Source organism: Aythya marila (genome assembly GCF_965140915.1).
Source record: "Aythya marila genome assembly, chromosome: 12".
Taxonomy (NCBI): domain Eukaryota; kingdom Metazoa; phylum Chordata; class Aves; order Anseriformes; family Anatidae; genus Aythya; species Aythya marila.
In genome coordinates, this window is record NC_139053.1 from 2,799,559 (window position 1) to 2,821,000 (window position 21,442).

Below are 21,442 nucleotides of genomic sequence, written 5' to 3' on the forward strand. Positions count from 1 at the left end.
GGTATCTTTCAGCTTCCTCTACTCAAGAGGGAAAGGAACTACACCATAAAAGTGGCTAACAGCAACTGACACACTGTTCCTTAATACTGTGAGGAAATAACATAGCTGTACCTGATACTTACTTAAGATTTTTTTTGACTTTTAAAATTAAAAGTATACAAAATGGAACAGGACTGCATCTGGGAAACTCAAGACCTTAACAGTTAAAGCAACAATGACAAAAAATGAAGCTGCTGAACAAGCAACAAACCCAGCTACATTTAGTATGCTTTGAGGTCAAAACACTTTGTCAAGTAGAATGCTAATCTCAATCTCTTTACAAACTATGTTAATGCAACTATAAGTTGCCAGGCATCGTGTTCATTTTTGTAAGATACTGTTGTTGGGGGATTTAATCATCTTAATTTAAGAGGTTTTGAAATTTTTTGATGGCACTCAGAAACCCTCTTTATTTTCTTCATGCAGCGGGGTCATGGCTGTGGCCTCCCCCATGCTCATTTACTCATAACCTCATTTCAAGAGAAGACTTCTACTCAGCACACAATTGTTACTTATCTAAACCCACGTCTTAAAGCAGATTCAGCCTCCCTGTTTGTAAAATGTCCACCTCAGAGTCAGTTGGTACATAGAACAATTAAAACCACTAGAAAAGTAAAAGTTACAAGGCAAAAGAATTATATTATACACCAACTGCTTTTATTTATTTCAGAAACCGTTCACAAGATGGTAGAAAAAACTTACAACCACTTCTAATTTAGTCTTCCATTGTTCCCAGTCAGCTCTAAACCCATTATGTGCAAAGCCCATTTACCATGCATCTAGATGATAGATACAGGCTATGAAATTCTTTATTCTACTTGTAGCAGCTTATGCAGGTGCAGCCAAATACCAAGCCTCAGGACAAATTGTACACAAACTTTACAATGTAGAATTCAAATTTAAAATATGAAACCTAAGATCTACACAAAACTGGTAAAAATCAAGCACAGATACGAGGACAAACTTAAAACCCATGTGAAAAGGAGTCTCGTCTTCCTTTCAAGTGCTTTATTCTGCTACACAGTCAAAATGAAGATGTAAGCTTTGTGGTTAGTTTAAATTACACTCTGTAGATACTATAGACCAATTTAAAAGTTACACATACAGCAATAGATGTCCATTGGTTCATCTGGATTACTTATACAATCCAGTTGGATTGTTGAAAACAAGTCAGGCAAAATTTGAAAGAAAATCCTTGTGCAACTTTTTAGACAAATGTTTACTGATGGGCACACTGTACCCCAGGTCCATGATGGCTGCTTTCTTCATCAGAACTATCGTTATAAGCTTCACGTCTCTGGCCACCACCTGAACCACGAGTGGTATCAAATTCCTGAAGATCTACCTCTTCTGCATCACCAATTACATTGGGAAATTCTGGTCTAGCTGGCAGAAGATCTTCAAGTTCCTGCCCCAAAAAAAGAAGTGCATTCAGTACTGCATCTGCAGCTTCCAAATAAAATGAATAGTTCCCCCACAACTTCAAAACTCCTTCTCAGAGCAGGTTTGGTTTCTAAGACTAAGCTGGTGTCAGCCTTCCAAGTGCATAGTCATTTAAGAGTATTTTTATCAACTGGAAGACATCTCTTAAAAAAACGCACAACAGCTCCACATGTTGTCAACCAGCATGCAATCAGTAAATGCAGTTGCACTCTGAAAACTTATCACACGGTAGCAGAAAGATAATTCCTCCTACTCTCATCTGCCCAATACCCACTTAGCTTTTAAAAATGGGTTCCAGAAACTTACACTTGAATGGGTATTTTCAAGTTACATGTTGCCTACAAACAATATTAACAGAACGAATTAGTTGTACTTTATCCAAATTTAAGCACTGGAAAACAAATACAGGGGCTACAACACAAGCACTTTGCATAAGCTGTCCAATAAGACCACCAGGTTTATGCTTGAAAGACTACTTACTGAAAGCTTTTCTGGGCTAATCCAGTTATTTTCAGGAAACTGAACGTCAAATTTAATGTAAAGATCCCCCTTCTCAAAAGGATTGCGATACTGTGGCATTCCTTCACCTCTGACTACACGAACACAACCTGTAATTCAAAGAAGTAATCTGTAGAGTACTTCAGAGTAAGTCTCACCCTATCAAATTCTCTTCATTTCTCTTAGCCTGTGTTCAGGTAACAAGAGAACAAGAACAGAATTAAAGTGTTTAAGAACCACAAAAGCATGGTAAAAGGAGTTCTTATCTGGTCAGGCTTACCTGGTTCAATTACTTTTCCAGGAGGATATTTAACCACAATTTGGCGCCCATCAAGGTGCTTAAATGTGAACTGAAATCCACACAGTGCTTCAACAAGTCCTATCTTGTGTGTCATATGCAAGTCATTTCCATCCCGCTGGAACACCTGAAAAACAGAATTATGAGGGATTTTTTCTAGTACTAAAATTGTACCTTCACAAGACTTGTTATTTAGAATGCATAATTATTAACATCAGCTAATTTAACACATTTGGAAAGTTTTTACCTTATGAAAATGTCATCTAAGATAATGCCAGCTACAGTACATAGTATGATGGAAGGTGCAAATTAGACAAGGCAGCTTGTATAGCAGTAGTGCTTCCTTATACCAAGGTCTTCCACACAACCTACCTACAAACAAAGCTTATGGCTGTTTGTCACTACTCCTCCTACACAACAACACATTTTTGTTTCTCAGCATTTAAGCAATAGTCGCACATACCTGCTTCTCCTAACTGCCCATAGGGCAGGTTGCTGTCTTTAAGAGATCTTTAAACCATTGCACTTTGGATTCTTAATCAGAATATATTAAGCTTTCTCTACTGGCAGACCTCCAAAAACATTGCTTTCATCACCTTCCCACTTCAAGAAAGATTTTAAGAACACTAAAAGCTTGACTGAGAATCAGTCTAGTTTTACTCAGTAGGACACAAGGTACGGTATTTTTCAGAATGGTTAACACTGTAAAGCCAGATGTAGTTTATTAGAAGACTAAGACAGAAGTGTCATCTGCCGTCTGGAATTTGATGCTGTCATGCACATTTGTTTTGTATGCTTACAGATTGTTTCTCCCTTTTTGGCCAAAAAAAGAAAAAAAACAAGATTTCATGTTTCATCCAGTATCCCGGGAGAAGTGTAAGCAGCTTTACAACACTGATTTTGACAAAGCAGCAGTCCACAGTGAAAAGTTTACATAGTACCTAATCTTCAAATAACCAAGATATCCGTATAGGTGACAAAAACTTAAATTTGTACCCAACACTATTTTTTGAGACAGAATGTTTTGATTTTTATACCACCATTTCATTCGACAGTTTCTTCCCCCAGAGTAAAATGCACCCTTATTTCTCCATTGTAATAGCTTGCTTTTGAAACAAAAGCATTCAAAAGTCACCCCAAATTTGCCCTAAGAGAAGGTTGAACTTAGAAGAAGATTCATATGCAATATTTAATTCAAAAGCACAACATATATACTCCAGAATAACATAAAGCTTTAACCACCTAGCACAAACTACTCTCATTTCTTAGTATTTTGTTAAATGATCTGTGAATATCTGCGCTGTATTTCCAGATCCAGTAGAAGACAGAAAGCACCATCTGTGCTGCCTAATAGGAGTTCCCTGCCATGTCTCAAAAGATTAATAAAAAGAACACTTAACATTGTAAATGTCACAAGCAAAGAAGATTCAGTTTGAAATCCCGAATGGCTCTTCACCGTGCCTATGTCTAGCAAAGTCATTCTGAGAAAGCTACAATTTATTAGCATGAGGAAGCACCGGAATCTGCACGTCCTCTGGCTAAGACTTGCAGTCTTACAGAAGTTTTTTCTGGCTCACAAATAAAGCCACATTACTTGCTATAGATCTATTAAAAGCTATTTCCCATCTCTCCCAGAGGTGCAACAACGTGATTTACTTTAAAATGAATGGCCATCCATATAATTTCAATATTAAAAGACTAGAACAAAAGGCATTTAATATATAAACTGTAAAGTATTACCTCATTCTCCTTTTCTTGGAGTAAGAGGACAATATCACCTGGTTCCACACCTGGAGCCTGATCTGCTTCTCCACTGAATGTAATTCGTTGCCCATGTTTCATGCCTTTGTCTACATGAACTTCAAGTATTTTTACCTCTTTGATCACCTTCTTCCCTTCACATTTTTTACAGCGGTCTTTTTCATTAATTACTTCACCTAAAGATACAAATTTGGAGTTCAGAGATTTCCACGTAGTTGCATACAACTCTGAAGAAAACACACACTAATTTTAAAGTATGCTGAAGAATGCATGCAAGAGAACTGGTTATTTCAATGTTGCTTTAAGAATTCCTCACAAGAAAGGAAGGCTCAACTTAACCTGGCTGGGAGAAGGGGAAGGAAAAACAAAAAAGGGAATACAGAGATACACATAAGCTTCCAAGCTGTCTTATCAAGGATTTTGAAAAGTGGATGTGCTCTGGAGAAGAAAGGCAAAACAAGACTTTTGTCTATGATTTCTACCTTTCTTTAGGTCCAAGTTCAATTCCAGTAGCCTTACCACTCAACTTCTCTTTAAAATAAAAAAGCCTGCATTCCATTCTTTGTTATGCTGGAGGATGCCCACTATAAAAGAAAGGATGAAGCTGAAACTGAACAGAAGCGCCTCCCCTCCCTTAAAAGCTGGAGCACAAATTTCAGACTACTGAATTTAGGAAGCTTAGTTCCATTTCTATTAACAACAGTGAAAAAAAAAAAAGGATTACTGGGAGAGCCACATATTGCAGAATATTACCACAACACTGAAGTATTACATAAATGCAGCTAGTAAAACTGAAGACTTACACACAAAAAGGGGGCTAAGACAGCTGGTCAAATCAACTGCATAAGGGAAATACATAGATTCTCCTCCAGGATGAATCTAGGGTCTTCTGGTATAAACGGGATTTCACTTTTATACTACTCCAAAAGTGAACAGCTTTTCACACTTTTTCCAGCAAGCTTAATGATAATTATCCAACATGCCTTAACTTCTCCTCTACTTGGTCTTTATTTTTCCAAGTAAGCTAACGTCTTTGTACAGAAAGAAAGACTAATTGGTCATACACTCTACAATTTTCAGTGCTTATTTACAGTACTACTTTAAGAGCTACAAGTGGATGCACTTGGCTTAAGACAAAATTTTCCAGCTTAAACCACACCTTTCTGTGAAACGAAGCACAACATTATGATGCAGCTGGAACTACGTATTTGAATTGTGAAAACCATGTTCAAAAACATCATTTGCGAAATTTTTACTTGCTACAAAATACAGCTTTGTAATTTGCAGGTATCATCCAGAGTAATATCTACAAGGTAGCATTACTACTGTGAAAATTGCAGATGATCCAAATAGAAATCACGTGAAGTACAGAGCACATGCTGAACTTGTTCTCCCAAACACAACAGATTTAACAAAATCCTATCTTATAACCTTGAATTCAACTTCTAAAAATATAGGTTTCTGTTTTCTAACCTATATTTGTCCTTGGATAATAGGAGAAATCAAAAAATCCTTCCATCAAAAATACTTCTAAAAAACAAAATCTTGGTCTTTAACAGAAGAACAGTATTAACAAGTAACACTCGTGTCCTAAGTAGGATGACTTCTCCATATTGGGACCAGACTGAGACCCAATTGACTAGATGGGGGCAAAATTCTCCTGGATGAGACAAAATTTGTTATATGATAGAAATTATGAAGCAGTTCTTCTTAACAGTCAAGATAAATATTTACAAGCAAGCACATTTAGGAATACAGAATAGCTGGCTTACCTTCTCCGTTGCAGTCAGAGCATACAGACTGCATCTGCTGAACCATTCCAGGAGCCAGCTGTCTGATCATGATACGTACACCTCTACCCCGGCAAGCATTACATTTTTGAACAGCTCCAGCCTTCCCTCCCTGACTAGAATAGAAAGCACCAGTTGCATGAAAAGCAAGCTTTTTGGAAACATGACAACATCTACAGCAGTCGGTTAATATGCCTAATTATACTGACAATTAGTCACCCCCCCAAATCCCTTGAATAATTCCAGTTCCATCAACAGTAAAATTCAAGTTCAACGGTTTTCTAATGTGAGAGCAGACTCCAGTAAGTTAAATACTGATAGAAATCTGACACAAAATATGCTTCATTATATTGTATGTCAACAAAGCAACCAGAGGACCCAGAAGCATAACCAAACTTACCCATTACACGCACTACAAAGGACATTCTTGCTAAGTTGTAGTTTAGTGGTCTTTCCATTATAGAGATCTTCTAAAGAAACTCTGCAAAATAAAACATTTTCTCCTGGGTTATCATTTAACAGCTTACTTTCCCCACAGAATTAAAATACTTGCCTGGGACAAGTTATAGAAAACCAGTTCTTCATAAAAAAACAAACAAACAAACAAAAAATCTAAATACACTACTAAAATAAGACCCTTGAAAGCATCACTTTAGCTTTCACAAGGAATCCTTAAAAACTGTTCAGCACACATGAAAACAGAGACATAATCCCAAATATAATTCAGAGAAAAGCTGCAATATAATCAGCAGAATCAAAACCAGGTTAGTTTGTTTTCTCAACAGGAAACAAGCAGACATAGTATTTTGTTTGATTAGTCACATCTGATTTTTTTTCCAAGTTCTACCAAGCAAGTGAAAAAAGAACCTCTCTTAGACTGTCCTGATGGTACGTATAGCACACATACATAAGAATATACACAGAATATTTACTACTGTATTGAGCTTTTCACTGGAAAGCATAACATACTCGAGGGGCTGGGGGGGGGGGGACATGTCCCCAAAGGCTATTTAATTCTTTACATTTGTTCACACTTTTTCCCCCCCCAGCTCTTAAATACGCTAGTGAACTCCAATAACCTTCATATATCGATAGACATTTATGAACAGTGCTCCTCCTGAAAGGATTCAAGTTAGTGGACAGAAATTCCTATGTATTTTGAGCTATAAAAGGTTGCCTGGCATCAGTGTTTACAAGTAACAAAACCAAAGCTCATTAGTAATATAGTGCACAGTATTAGCTACTAACCTAAGCAACATATAAAAGTAAACAGACTTTAAGCATGGCTTGCCAAACACAGAAAAGATGCAGCTTTACTTATAGAAGTCTGAAAGGAGCTGCTCAGCAAGTAAAAAGCCAGTCATGACTGCAAGCAAAGATGTATAAAATTTAGATATGCTATTCAAGCTTTTTTTTTTTTTTTTTAAATACTCTTCCATTAGTTATGTAGTTTGCACTTCCAGCTGGTAAGCTATGAATGCAAGTCTTTCAAGAGACTTAGTGCCTCTGCAAGAATCCAGCAATTAAGCAGTGTATGTCTGTTTAATGCAATTTCGGATTACAACTTCCAAACATAATTGAAGAGCTATACCATGACAAAAGTGTCTAGTATTTACAGGCTAATAACCAGGCAAATCAAAGTATCTGACACAAGATCAACCAAACATTAAAAGTAACTCAAGGGAACTTGAGTTTGGCTTTCTGGACTACATGTGACAAAGTAGTCCAGGTCTGAAAAGTAGGTACAGACTGCAGAATCTTACCTGAAGAGCATACCAAGAACACAAACTAGAGTACCAATCAGGAAAGCTTGAAAGTGAGTGTGAATTGCAGCATCAAGATACTTACTTGAGCGGGTGCATCATATCTTCTCCTCTTCTTCTACCATTACGACTTCTACTCTGACCACCCATGAAATTGAACAATCCACCACCAAAGATGTGGGAGAAAATATCGTCCATTCCACTGCCTCCACCGCTACCTTCTCGAAGGCCCTGTTCTCCATATCTATCATATAACTCACGTTTCTCCGGATTTGACAATACTTCATAGGCAAAGCTTATTTCTTTGAACTAGAAGAGGGACAGAGTCAAATCAGTGCACGGTAATTTGTTACTTCAAAGGAGCATTTTACTATTGTTTCTTGTCCAGCACATACACCTGATAAAGGTGGCACACAACAGAACAATTTTCTACCCCCTCTATATTAAGGGAGAGGAAAGCAAATTTGGGCATAGTTGTGTTACCTCTTGCTTTACCATAAGCAAATGACATTTTATTGCAAATAGCCACTGACGTACTCTTTATTAATCCTAGCATAAGACACTGCACAAACAGCAAAAAAAAAAACAGGTACACAATACTGAAGTAGCCACCAGGCAAAAACGCAGTTATACACTATTGGCAAAGACCGCAAGACTTGTTAGGCACTTAGAATAGGCTCACACCTGAACAACGTAATAAAATGCACACTAACACGTTTGTCTACAAAACCAGATCTTTTTACAGTCGTCCCTGCTGAGTTCTAAACAACCATCAGAACTTAGTTCTGCTAGAATCAACTGAGTAAATTGAATTAACATTTTTTAGCTGCAATTAGTACAATATATCTAATACAACCTTTCCACATATACGATGTGTTTTATGCTGCAGTTTTAAGTCTCTCCACAAGTACATTTTTCCACATATTAGCATACTTGGAAAGAACTGGAAAGCGGGCTGTCCATCTTTTTGAAATACCTATATAGATGCTAGTGACAGCTGACATCATCTTGGCAGATGAAAAGCAGCAGTTCTCCCTTCAGCATTACCTTCTCAACCAATTTGACTCACTTAACTGGTGCATTTTGTCACGAGGTACACAGGGAGATTGGGAAGAAGTAGACAAGACATACTTCCCTTTCACATTTCTTATATTTTTTGAACAACTGCAATACCCAGCCCCCAAAACTTCTATTCAGTCCCTCAGATGCTACTGTAATAGCAAACTTCAATAGTTTAAAAAGAAGCCTTACTTTGTCACCTGCATTTGGATTCTTATCAGGATGGTATTCCTTAGCCAGCTTTCTGTATGCCTAGTTGAAAGAGGTACAAAATTAGTTTCAGTCTTGAATAATCTTTTCTTTTCTGAGAAATTCAAGTAGTGTCTTCAGTAAGAAAGAAAACCCTAATAAAGTGGGAAAAAAATGAATGTTTTGAAGTGACTCATACATTGAAATTGTACATTAAAAATTCTGACTTTACTATAGGCGTAAATTAACTACTCAGTCTTGGATTTAAACACAACTACAGCACATGATAGCTAGAACTAGTTTGCCTGCTTCTCTTCATTAACATGCATTAGGAACTACACTGGAAAATGTGCTTCATTAAAATGACGTACTCTACAGATCCCCCTCAAAATCCACAACCTAAGTTTCAACCCATTCACATCTCACCTCAGTCACACCAAGACAACAAAATGGCTGCCTCAGCTTCTCACCCAAGTCTATCAGTCAATCCCCACATCAATTTTTATTCTTCCTTACCTATTAATAATGGAAAGTTTCAGCTCACATTGAAATAAGTGTATGAGTTACAAGCGCAGAACGTACAGATCACTGCTTTTCTTTAATTTCATCATTCCAAAATAGTTGGAGGAGTAAGTACAGCCAGACCAGATTCCCAGGGAAGATTTTTCAGTATGCTTTTTTTGACCAGTGTTTCGATTTTCAGGACCATGACTTTCTACAGCAGTAGTTCTGTTTTGTTTTTTTACCTTAGAGGTAAAAGCAAATAACAGGACTTCTACAATTTGAGCTTTTGACAGTAAGGACTGCAACTCTTTCCCCACTCCACCACAACACTCCCCAATATCTGTCCCCTGATTGTTAATAAAAGTGTTTTTTTTTTAATATTATTATTATACATATTAATAAAATCTGCTACAGTGATGCAGCTGCAAATAATTGAAACGCACCAATTCTTAAGGGTGTTTTTTTTAATAGCTCTATTCCTGTAGAACTGAGCATCTAAATAAACAAACTCCATAGAACTACAGCTTGAACAGAGCTTTACACACGAAGCTTTATAGAGATCCCAACTTATCATTTTGTACTGGGATAAATCAAAATCCTTTTTTGTATCTGCAGTTACCTGTTTACTGATTACCTTGAAATATTCTGTACTTACACATGCAACCAAGAAATAAAGTTTGATAAGAAAGTAATGAAGCAAAACAGAAAATGAACATTACAAGTCAAACATTCTAAAACACAGTAAAAGTAAAGAACAAATTCATAGGTCTTATAGTAGGAATTAACCATCAGTAACAAAGCCTAATCTTCCACAGACTTGAATATTTTGTAATAAAAATGGATTTCCCCCATATTTTAGGAAGTATAATTGCAAAAAAAAAAAATACATCTAAACTGAAAACCTACATAATGTTATCTATTCAGCTAAAAATGATTTTTGCGTGGTGATCTTGAAAAATATAAAGAGAGCTAATGCCTTGGCTTATGGCAGCATACTGGTTTAGAGCAATCCTTTAGACTACTCATGGCCCAAAAGCAAGCTACCACTATTTAATCAGAAACAGATCCAGAATCAAGGCTTATATGAACACCATACTATAGCTTCAACAGAAATTAGTTTATCTCCTCAGTGTTCAGTCAGACCCTTTTGATCAAGCTATTATATATTTTATTAGTTTTACCTCTTCTATACTTTTATATCTAAGTTAAAATATTAGACGAATAAAGCATCCACACAATCTCTTTGTGACAATAAGAGATGGATGAACTTCTCACTGCTGTGGGCAGCCCAAAATTTTACATGCCAAGACAAGCATAACATACAGCAATGAACATTGAGATTAGTGAGTGGAGGACTGCTACAAGTTCTTTGTGCTTACAGGAGACCAAAGGCCCTTAGCAGAACTTAGCAAGGAAAAAAAAAAAAAAGATCTACTTGATTGTGTTCAGGAGCTTCTTGCCGTATGCCTTCCACCTCTAAAACTATTTCAACACTGCATCTGCCTATCCCTGCACAAACTGGGCTAGCACATGCATGACGGGGGAGTCGGTAATTCCAGCACCACCCAGCAGCGGAAGCAGGTCACTGCTAGTAAACTGCCTCCTTAGTTATCCTCCCTCACGTGTAAACGGTGCTTAATTTCTTCTGGGGAAGGAAAAAAAAAATAAATAAATAAAAAGAAAAAGGTTTCTGCACCACTGAGCCAAATGGATGCGGTAAACGATGAACCGGCCCCGAGCTCCCTCCTCGCTCCTTTCTTCACCTCACCTCGCCTGAAAACGAGCGGAGCCGTGAGCACAGCCGGACCCCACCGAGGCCTACACGTGGGGCAGACAATGGCAGCGGCCCCCCCCTGCCGCCTCACGCCCGTTCCTCGCCGAGGAGCTCTCGCCGGCTGCGAGCGCCGCCCCGGAGCCGGGCGGGCAGGCGGGCGGGCGGCGCCGCGGGGGCGAGACGAGCGGGGGCTCCCCGGGCGCCGCGGGGACCTGGCGGGGCCGGGCCGGGCCGCGGGGAGCCCCCGCCGGGCCCCGCTCCCTCCTCCCCCCCCGCCGCCCTCCCCCGCGGCCCACCCGGCCCCGGGCCCTCCCCGCCCCCGCCCCAGGCCTCACACCGCGGCCGGGCCGGGCCGGGCCGGGCCCCGCCGCACCCCCTCCCCCCCCCAAGCCCGGGGCCTTCCCTCAGCCCCGGCGGCGCCGCCCGGCCCGGCCCGGCCGCACCTTCTTGAGCTCGTTGTCGGAGGCGCCGGGCGGCACGCCCAGGATGTCGTACAGCTTCGTGTCGGCCACGTTCGCCATGGCGGCAGCGGGCGGCGGCGGGGCCGGAGCGGGCCGAGGGGCGGCGAGGGCGAGCCCGGGAGCAGGACGAGAGCCGCTGCCGACGTCACGCGCACACGCCCCGCGTCACCGCGCCGCGCCGCCGGGAGGGAAGGCGCCAGGGGAGGGGCCGCGGGAGCCCCGCCCCGCCCCGCCTCTTCGCCCCGCCCCTTCGCCCTTCGGCGCCGCGGCCCCGCCCCCTCGGCCCACTTCGGGCGCCTGACCCAGTGCCGCCGCCTGGCGCCAGGGGGCGCCGCCGGCAGCCGCGGCCGCGGGGAGGGAGGCGGGAGGCGCGTGGGGGCCGCGCGGGACGGAGCCCCGCGGGGCGGCGCCTGAGTGGCGTCCTTCGCCTTCAGGCTCGGGGTGCTGAGGCTTCGTCGGGGTGCGCAGCTGCTCCCTGTGCTGGAGGGTTTTGCTCGGCTCCTGCGATCTCAAAAAAGCACCGGGTGCCAGGCCTGGAGTGACTCAGAGGAACACAGAATCACAGAATTTCTAGGTTGGAAGAGACCTCAAGATCATCGAGTCCAACCTCTGACCTAACACTAACAAGGCCTCCACTAAACCGTATCACTAAGTTCAACATCTAAATGTCTTTTAGATGTTTAGATTGTTTAGTTGTGCTCAAGCAGTGTTGATGCCCCAGAAAGACACCACTTCTAGCCAGCAAATAAACAGCCCTGTTGCGCTTCATAGTGCTTAGTCCCTTTGCTGTGGCAGCAGCTCGAGCCTCTCCTCACCTGGTGCCTCTCCTCAGGTGTGGCCACCAGCCCTTCACCAAGCAGTGGCCACCAGAGAGCCCCAGAACCCATGGGCAGTGCTCGGCTGAGGTGGAGTTGGCTGTGGGCCGGGCCCCTGAGATGGCAGGGGACTGAAAACACTCTCCTGGCTGCTCCCGGGGCGAGCCTAGAGCGTGTCTGGGAGAGGGCACGCAGAAGGACTGGGTGGGTGATGGCAGGCCCTGGGGGGGAGTCTGCTGGAGTGGATAAGTGACTTGGCCCATGAGAGAGAGCACAGAAAAAGTGCTTTGAAGTGATTCATGTGTTTGAGGTATAGAGATCTGAGTAGGCCTTCTGCCTCAGGGGAGCAGATCTGTGCGCTTGGAGGCTTCTTTCCTCATCATCTGGAGGGAGACTTCGTCTTTAGTTCCTTGCTATAGCTTGTGGTTGCAATGGCTGTGTTGGGAAATGCAGTCTGCTGCTGGTTTCTCTGCTCCTTCCTTGTTTACAGAACCCTAAATTCCATCATTGGGTTTGTTAAGTCTGGCACAATCTAGTTTAGTACGTCATTGTAATATCTGCCTTTGGTATTGTAGGTGTGGCAGCAGTCAAGAACTTCAAAGGGAAATGGAGACTCTCTTTAGAGAGAGGAAAACAGTGACAGGATAGAAAACAGCTACTGGAAAGACAGTCGCATAGACTCTAATTATTAGTCTAGCTCAGAGACATGAAGAAAGAAATAAAAAAAAAAAATTAATAAGAAGAGGTATGTTTCTTCAGTATTTTCAGAAGTTGTCTGCACAGTCTTCAATAAGTGTATGGATTAACATATGTGGCCGATGCTAGTAAGGCTAGTAAAACATTTAGTTTACCCATGTCTTGTACTACCTAAATTAATCTTTTATTTTGGTAAGGCAGTATTTAGACTTGTCAGCTACTTTACAAACTGTCTGACATGTACACCTACCTTGGCGATTTTCCTTTGTGCTCACTGATTTGTATGATTCTAGATTTTTTTTTTTTTTTTGTCATCCAGGATTTTCTTATTAGTGGGCAGTCAGGTAGGAAGAAAAGTTATAAGGCTGTAGAGGGGCACTTTTTTCTGCAAATCAACCTGATGTGTTTAGGAGCTAAGCAGAATCAGTAGGACTGGAACAAGCAATATTTAAAATACCATAGGGTAGCATGCGATTGTGTCTTTGCATTTTAAAACAAACAAAACAAAAGCAAAAACTGAAGATCAGGAAAGGTAACCTAGCTGAAACCAGTGGGGTACCATTCCTATCTATGTCTGTAGGGATGATGTTCACCAAGTATGATTCAGCCCAGGCTTGCCCGTCCAGTGAGCTGAGCAGCTTGCTCACCACTCATGCCAGAATGTAAACCAGCGGAATGATGGATAACAGGAATGGGAGGTGAGCTTGGCATATCAGCTTGAGCCCAAGCTAATGAGGCAGTTTAGAAGCAGTGTTTGTATACTTGCTTCTCCTTTGCTAAAAACATCCCTGTTACTACAGTCCTGTTTTATGTCTTACATAGCCAAATGCTAATGCAATATGTAGTACAATAAACAATAAGAAAACTCCTCAGGGATGAAACTTTATGTTCTATTTTGAAGTAGAGCTAAAAACCACAAGCTTGGATCATTATTTTTGTATTAAGTCAAAATGTAGTCGAATAGCTTTTACACCCTACTCATGAGTTGTATTGATGGAACTTTTTGGGCACACAGCTGAAAAGTTGTCCCCTACTTTTTCTTAACACTTGCACATTGTGTTTATTTTTCTTTTGTATGTATTATTATTATTACTGTTATTTGTTATTTCTTCATTGATTTCCTCCAGGTAAGTTAATCATTTAGTTTCTAATATTACTTATATTCACATAATGTGATGAAAAGCAGCTATGTTAAAACTACAACAGTTGCCATATGAAGTTTTTGTTTGTTTGTTTGTTTTAAATAGCATATTTCTTAGCTCTTCAAGGTACTGTTTTGGCTTTACAAGGGCTCCAAAAGGGATCATTTAAACTCAGTTTGTTTCAGACCTTTATGCGTTATTTGTGTGGTACAAGTTGAGTTTCATTTTTCAGGTGAAGCATTTTACAAAGATTTTTAAAAAATCAAGTAAGAATTCATTATGTTAGTCACTGGAGACTCATGTTATAAATGAAGATACAACTCAATCTGAATTTAGTAATATTTATAAAAGGCAAGTAAACAGTGCTGGGTGCGCGGGGAGCCTACGCTCTACCAACACAACACGCACACACAACATCGAACTTTCTAAATATCTAGAACATTGCTTTTACATAATCATAAGAAACCCAAGTACACCTATACACATGTATGACCTATCCCCGCTTGGTATCATAATTAGTATTTTCACAAACTCCTCCTTTTGGCACCTGCAGTGTCTTTCAGTGGTGTTGTTGGGGTCATGGGGATGGAGGCTCACGGTTCTCCCCCATCACTGCTAGCAGCCTTTGGTTCCTGCGCAGACCTTGTGGGTTCCTGGATCTCGTCCAGACCGCAGGGGCGGCCTCAACTGCCTCCCTCCTCTTCTGCGCATACTGTGCCCTCCACAAAGTTCCTGAAAGCAACAAAACGTGATTGACACCAAGCCATGCGAGACCGTCTTTCCCCGTGTTTCGTTAACCTCTGAAACCACACTAATAATATGATTATCATATAACATTAAACAATAAATATTAATAATTTCAACCAGCAAACCCCCACCAACTTCCATGCCTTAATAGCTGGATAACAAGCAACCCCAGACAGCATGGGGTCTCCTGAATCACCCTTTTGTGTGCCCTCTAAACTCTTTACATTCCCGATGGCCTCATTGTTAAGAGTCTGATGCTATCACCAACCATGGGGCTTGTCAACCCCCAGGGCCACACTCCCACATCTCCCCCTTTATTAACATCAACCATCTTCTTGACACGAATTATTACTCCATACATGCATATCACAATCAGAGCTTGGTCTCACCTTAGTGATAAAGTAAACCCCCACCCTTCAAAAACGTACCAAGTTACCTTATATGTTTAACAGTCTTCCTAGACAGATGAGTGTATGAGCAGGCGTCATTGACTCCTACTTAAAACTAGTGCTATACAATCAAATTTAAACAATCATTATAATGTGTTCTGCTTAAAAGCTTCCTGAATAAGAATGCAGCTATGCACTTAAAAATTACAGAGCTGTGATTGTTTTACTCGGGTGGGCGGCTGGGCTCCACCACAACCGCTCTGTCACTCCCCTTCCTCAAAGAGGAACGTGGAGAAAATATTGGCCCTGAAAAGGAGACGGATATGTTTTTATTCGATCCGGTAAGAATAGGATACATAAGGCCTGAAGGCCGAGTTGCTGAACAACTTAAAGTGAGGCATATTGTTCCCACGACTAGCCCTGGAATTCTCTGGTGTTTGTAATCAAGAAAAGGAATGGAAAATGGAGACTGTTATATGATCTTAGAGAAATTAATGAGTCATGGAAGATATGCGAGCGCTTCAACCAGGATTACCAGCTCCAACTATGCTCCCCAGTCATGGACATTAACAGTACTATACTTAAAGGATTGTTTGTTAACAACTATTGGTTACCTTTTCTGATTGTACATATGCATAGGCATACTCGGGCTTAATATGTAAAAGCAATGTTCTGTATATTTAGAAAGTTCAATGTTCGTGTGTGCGTGTTGGTAGAGCGTAGATTCCCCACGCACCCAGCGCTGTTTACTTGCCTTTTATAAATATTACTAAATTCAGATTAAGTTGTATCTTCATTTATAGCAATAGGCTACAGGGGGACATCCTGCTTCACCGTGATCCTCACCACAGGCCACAGGGGACTTCTGCTCCGGCACCTGGAGCACCTCTTCCCCTCCTTCACTGACCTTGGTGCCTGCAAGGCTGTTCCTCACTCCTCTCACTCTCCCAGCTGCTGTGTGGCACAGCGTTTTTTTCCCTGTCTTAAATATGCTCTCACAGAGGTGCAAACAACGTCACTTATTGGCTTGGCTCTGGTCAGCAGTGGGGCCCTTACCAAACATGGGGCAACTTCTAGATCCTTCTCACAGAAGCCACCCCTATGGCCCCCTGCTACCAAAACCTTGCCACATAAACCCACTACAAGAGCCTAACTGGCCATTGCTTTGAACCTTTTTGATATCCAATTTCATCAGATTAGGCAGTTGGTGTTATATGCAGTCTGATTTCTTAAATTTTTATACTATGAATAGAAAGCCAATGAGGGAAAAATACCACATGGTTAACTAACAAAGAGTGAGTGGATAGTACAAAAAGTGATTCACATCTCAAGTATACAATGATTTTTTTCACGAAAGAATGTATCAATTTCAATTTTATAATTTATATAAAAATAAATAACAAGAATACAGTTTTGGAGGACAATTCATCACAATCAAAGCTGAAAAACTCTGCTAACCCTGTTGGAGTCTCTTTATTATTGTTTAAATTCCTGAACAAGACCCAATTTTCTTCCTGTTCTAGTGCAAAGAAATTGCTGGTAAATGGACTAGACAAGATGTTTTTAATAAGATTTGTATTTGGAAAAAGTGCTTCAGTTTATTAGGATGTCTATTGCATGTAACAGCTCAGATGCAAGTAAGGCCCTTGTTATAATGAAAATTAGCCTTGCCAACTATTGTTATTTTTAATTATGTTTTCTGATATTAGTTATACTTGTTTTTATATATATATATATATTTTTTTTTTTTTTTTTTTTCCTGTGTGCAGTGTATCCTGTGATATTCAACAAAAACCAAACATGTTAGCTGTAAGTATCTGATCTTTTAATTCTACTAACAATTTTAACTTACTTGCACTCTGGGAAATCCTTATGCATGTTACTCAGAAGTCCTGTTGGTCATGGCGATTTTGCCCTTAATTCTGAGTAGTGTGGGAATCGAAGGCTTTCTTAAGAAAAAGGCTACATCTTGTAAAACATACGCAAAAACAGTCTGTATAAAAAGACATATTTGCACAGGTTTTATACCTTCAGACTTAATTTGGATGTAACTAAAGTTTGCATGTTCTTGAAACATACACTTTTAGCAATCTGTCCTATTAGGTCCTGTTTTATGTAATATGTGTAAGCATTCTCTGTAAAGAAAAATATGTTCTTGGTTATTACTTGGAGGGCATATTCTGAACAAACAGCTTTGTTTCAAGGCAGGGTAAGAAGGATGCTTTCTTGTCAGGTAACTGAAGATACTGTTGCAATACTTCTGTATCTACTAATATTTCTCCTAAAGTATGTTGCAACTGTTATAAAATACACTAGGCCCTCTAAATTTACAATATATGAGAAGGTAAAAACCGTGGAGTAAAGTGTGGTAAGCTGGGTAATGCTGAACAGACTGTACAAAGGCTTAAGCAAGGATGAGAGAAAACATTAGAGAAGGTAACTGGAGACAAACATCAGTTTAATCCTTATTCAGATGAGACCACAAGTATCTGTGAATCATCCTTATGTAATCTCTAAATAGTCATATGGGGTACAGTTCCTTCCACTTGCAGTTAAAATACAGGGAAAAATAAAAATAAAATAAAATAAAATAAAATAAAATAAAATAAAATAAAATAAAATAAAATAAAATAAAATAAAATAAAATAATAATAAAGAAGCCTGCCTTCTGAGCAACAGAAATTGGATAGTGTATTGAAAATTCGCTCTATTGTCAGATCTAAGTTATGCTGTTACAGGGTTTCTAAAGGAAAGGGTAGGTGGGTAGGTGCATGGAAGAAGGAAGTACTTACAGGGGAAGGGGAAGCAAGGGAAAATGAAGAAATATATAGTCTTCAGAATGCTTTAGCAAAAAATTATATATGGCTTCTTGAGGTAATAAACTGCCTCTGAATGTGCTTGTCCACAAGAGGGTATACCCTTTATACCCTTTAGAAGAAAGGAGGCAGCAAAGATGCAGATAACTGGCTCTTAATGTTTTGAGACTAGGACATACATGTATATAGAATGCAACGGAAACATTTTATAGAAGTAGTCGGCTATTTCTAGCTGGCTTACTCTTTTAAAAGAAAAAGACTTGTTCCTTAGTCTACCAATGATCTATCACTCAATGGCTGTCTCAAAAGAAGCCAGTTCAGCTCTTCATGGAATCTTGTCCGTGGAACATGTTCCCCCGAGCTGTTACTGAATTACAACTCAATGATGGCTTGTGGCTATTTCCTCTATGCTTTGAGCTTGTATTTGTAGTTATTCTTATTACAGCCAAGAGTCAAAGTGTTGCTAAATACGATCCTTTATAGTCAGTGTTTAGGAAAAGCATAAGGAATTTATTAGGAGCTGTTGGATATCAGCTTTTTATAAATATTTTCCATTGCACATGCTCATGCTCTGTCTCAGATAAAATTGTTTACATGAAATATTTTACTTCAGTAACTTCCTTGACTGTATAAAGACTGCAAATAAAATATAGTAATGCTTCACCTAGTTATTAACATTACTGAAATTTTTTCTTTTATACAGGAAAAAAAAAAAGTTACTGCCTAGAATTGTGTTATTTTGCAGAGGGATCATCTGATTGAAGTTTTAGGTAACAAACAGGTTTTTGCGTTTAGATAAAGTCAGAGAATCATCACGCTTGAAGCTTTCTGGGATGAAACAATATTACAAGCTAGGATGATATTTTCTGACTACCTTAAAAGTGCTGTTTTGAAGTCGTGTGCTAAATGGCAACTCTATTCTTATATATATATTTCTTTAGTTTAACAATCCACCAATTTGTGTCTTTGGTTTTGTTCTAAAGATTACTTCATAATGTTTTAGTCTTGCTTCAGATGAATTTAATCTGTTTTACTGTTGATTTCAACAGAAGTGAAAGTCTGGAGCTTTACCAAATGCCTGTCTAAGCTTTGCCATTTTGAAACATTTGAATATCAAGCTAAAATATGAATAGCTTTATCTGTCACTGAATTAATAATGTGGACTATCTGAAAGCATGGGATGTCTGCCTTTCTCTCAGCTACCAACAAAATCCTCCGCGTTTGGGAACAATACATGACTTAGCAGAGGGAAATAATAAAATTGTTTTGCAGGTCTTCTGTCGTCTTAATAACAGAAGTTGCTATTTATATACCTGTTACCTTTTTACTCCATTAAAATGTGGGAAAAATAAGTGTTAACTAGACTACATACCCTTTCACTTGAATAATCACTCTTTTATGACCTCTTATGAAACATTTGCTAAGGGGGAAAGGTGAGGAAATAGAATTTCTTGCTGTTACTCAACGAACTTCTCTGTAATTCTAAAGGGGAAGAAAGAAGTGAATACAGAATTGAATTTTTCTAGGAGAAGCAATAACAATACTTAGTTTTTCAGATTTAGAAGTCTTCTTTTCCCTTGGTTATCAGAGAAGCAGTCGTCCTAGCATGAAAACAATTATTGTCGTTCCTCTTGAATATATTCAGATAAACTTCTGAACTTTGCAATCTATTATTTCTATCAGTGAAGAAAATAGTTCCCCTAAAACAAGATAGTTGAAAGCATTAGTTCTTCTGAACTGGGCATATATCATTTCTGAATAAAATTGAAATACGTAGTTCAAAAAACATTACAATTTCTTTCTCATTTTCATCATCAAATCTTTAGTAAAGGGGGGAAGGCCTGATATTAAACTATGTTACTTCTCCAATTTTATTTTATATTTTAAAGTAATAGATGCACTGTCGCAGTTTGGGATGCTGCTGACCTTTTTAGGAATTCACTTGACTTAAGTTTGTGAACTTTCTTACTGTTTTGATCATCTTAATTCTTGTCTCCTTTTGTGGAAGAAATTCACATTTCCTGTGTCTGTATACTTGTAACCCTTTAGAGAGAATGATAGTATGTTGATGAGGAATCAGGCCATGTGTGCTGTGAGTTTTAATTTCAGCAGCTGTTACTGGGCCTCCTTCCATCCTTCCGCTAGAGGGAGCTTTTGCTTGTTAAATAATTTTACTCCTTTCTTTATGGGCCTGTAACGTGCCCTAACGTAAAAGTTATTTTCCAAACAAAACCTTTCACTTCGTCAAACTAAACAGTTTTCATTAATTACTCATCTCAGATTGTCTGGTTATGACAAATATCAGGACATAGGATTATTTCCACAGTAATTTGAGAATAGAGGCTTGGAAAAAAAAGACTATTATGTTGATAGACAATTAAATCAGGAATAATTTTGGCAATTTTGTATAAATTACCAAACTTTGGTAAATTTAGTATAATTTTGAATAATTTTGTAGTGAGCTTAATGGGGCTTCTGTGATTCAATGAAGTGAAAACTTGCACACAATCTGTACCACAGTCTGGTCAGACAATCCAGTGCTTCTACTTGGAGGCTGGTAACAAAAATAATAATAGGAAGAAATAAGGCAATGCTCTCAGTGAAAGGAAAAGCATACAGTCTGAAACCTAGAGGTAATAGCTGAAAGGGAAGAAAAAGGATAAAAAGGAGCTTTGTAAATGGCAGACAAATTGAGGTCAAAGGCTGAGTGGTATTTGCTGTATATCTCGAGGTAAAACGAAAGTTTAGGTAAGTGCTGTGTCATGGAGATTGGCTGCCAGAGCTACTTTCCTGTTTTGAATGCCAAATGTAACAATCTCTCAGGAGCAGCTCATAAAAATAGGTAGAACTTGTAACACCCTACATTGTCTTTTACTGGAGACCACAGCATTGTGTGTGAAGGGTTTTCTTTATTTCCTGATCCATCACCAAGGAAACAGGAAAAAAAAATTGGGCCTTTCAGAAGTGCAGAGACTATCTATTAGGGCATGAGAAAGAACTTTCCAAAGAGGCCTGTATCACATAATCCTTTTTTACAGTTACTTAAGTGATTTTCTTGGGGAAGAGTTGATCAGAAAACATTTTGAACACCCAAAATAAATTTTGCTATTTTTTTACTCTTCTTATGAGTAAGACTTAAGAGTCAATGAAGACAACCATTTTGGTATTCTGTAAATTCTGGAGAAATATTTTGGAGCCTTTAGTTCAGAAAATGAGTATAACGGAGGAACTAAATGGAAAATAGGGGAAACCTTTGCA

At 39.5% G+C, this 21,442-nt stretch overlaps 1 protein-coding gene across 1 annotated transcript; it reads right to left on the reverse strand.

The window, feature by feature from the left end:
* Nucleotides 1–664: 664 nt before the first annotated feature.
* Nucleotides 665–11,742, reverse strand: DNAJA2 (DnaJ heat shock protein family (Hsp40) member A2). The gene is made up of 9 exons (XM_082769665.1): nucleotides 11,562–11,742; nucleotides 8,844–8,903; nucleotides 7,678–7,901; nucleotides 6,230–6,310; nucleotides 5,812–5,945; nucleotides 4,019–4,215; nucleotides 2,261–2,405; nucleotides 1,963–2,090; nucleotides 665–1,447 (listed from the first exon to the last, which is right to left on the reverse strand). The coding sequence occupies exons 1-9, from the start codon at nucleotides 11,637–11,639 to the stop codon at nucleotides 1,259–1,261; spliced, it is 1,236 nt and encodes a 411-aa protein (XP_082625791.1). The 5' UTR covers nucleotides 11,640–11,742; the 3' UTR covers nucleotides 665–1,258.
* Between the last annotated feature and the right edge of the window lie 9,700 nt (nucleotides 11,743–21,442).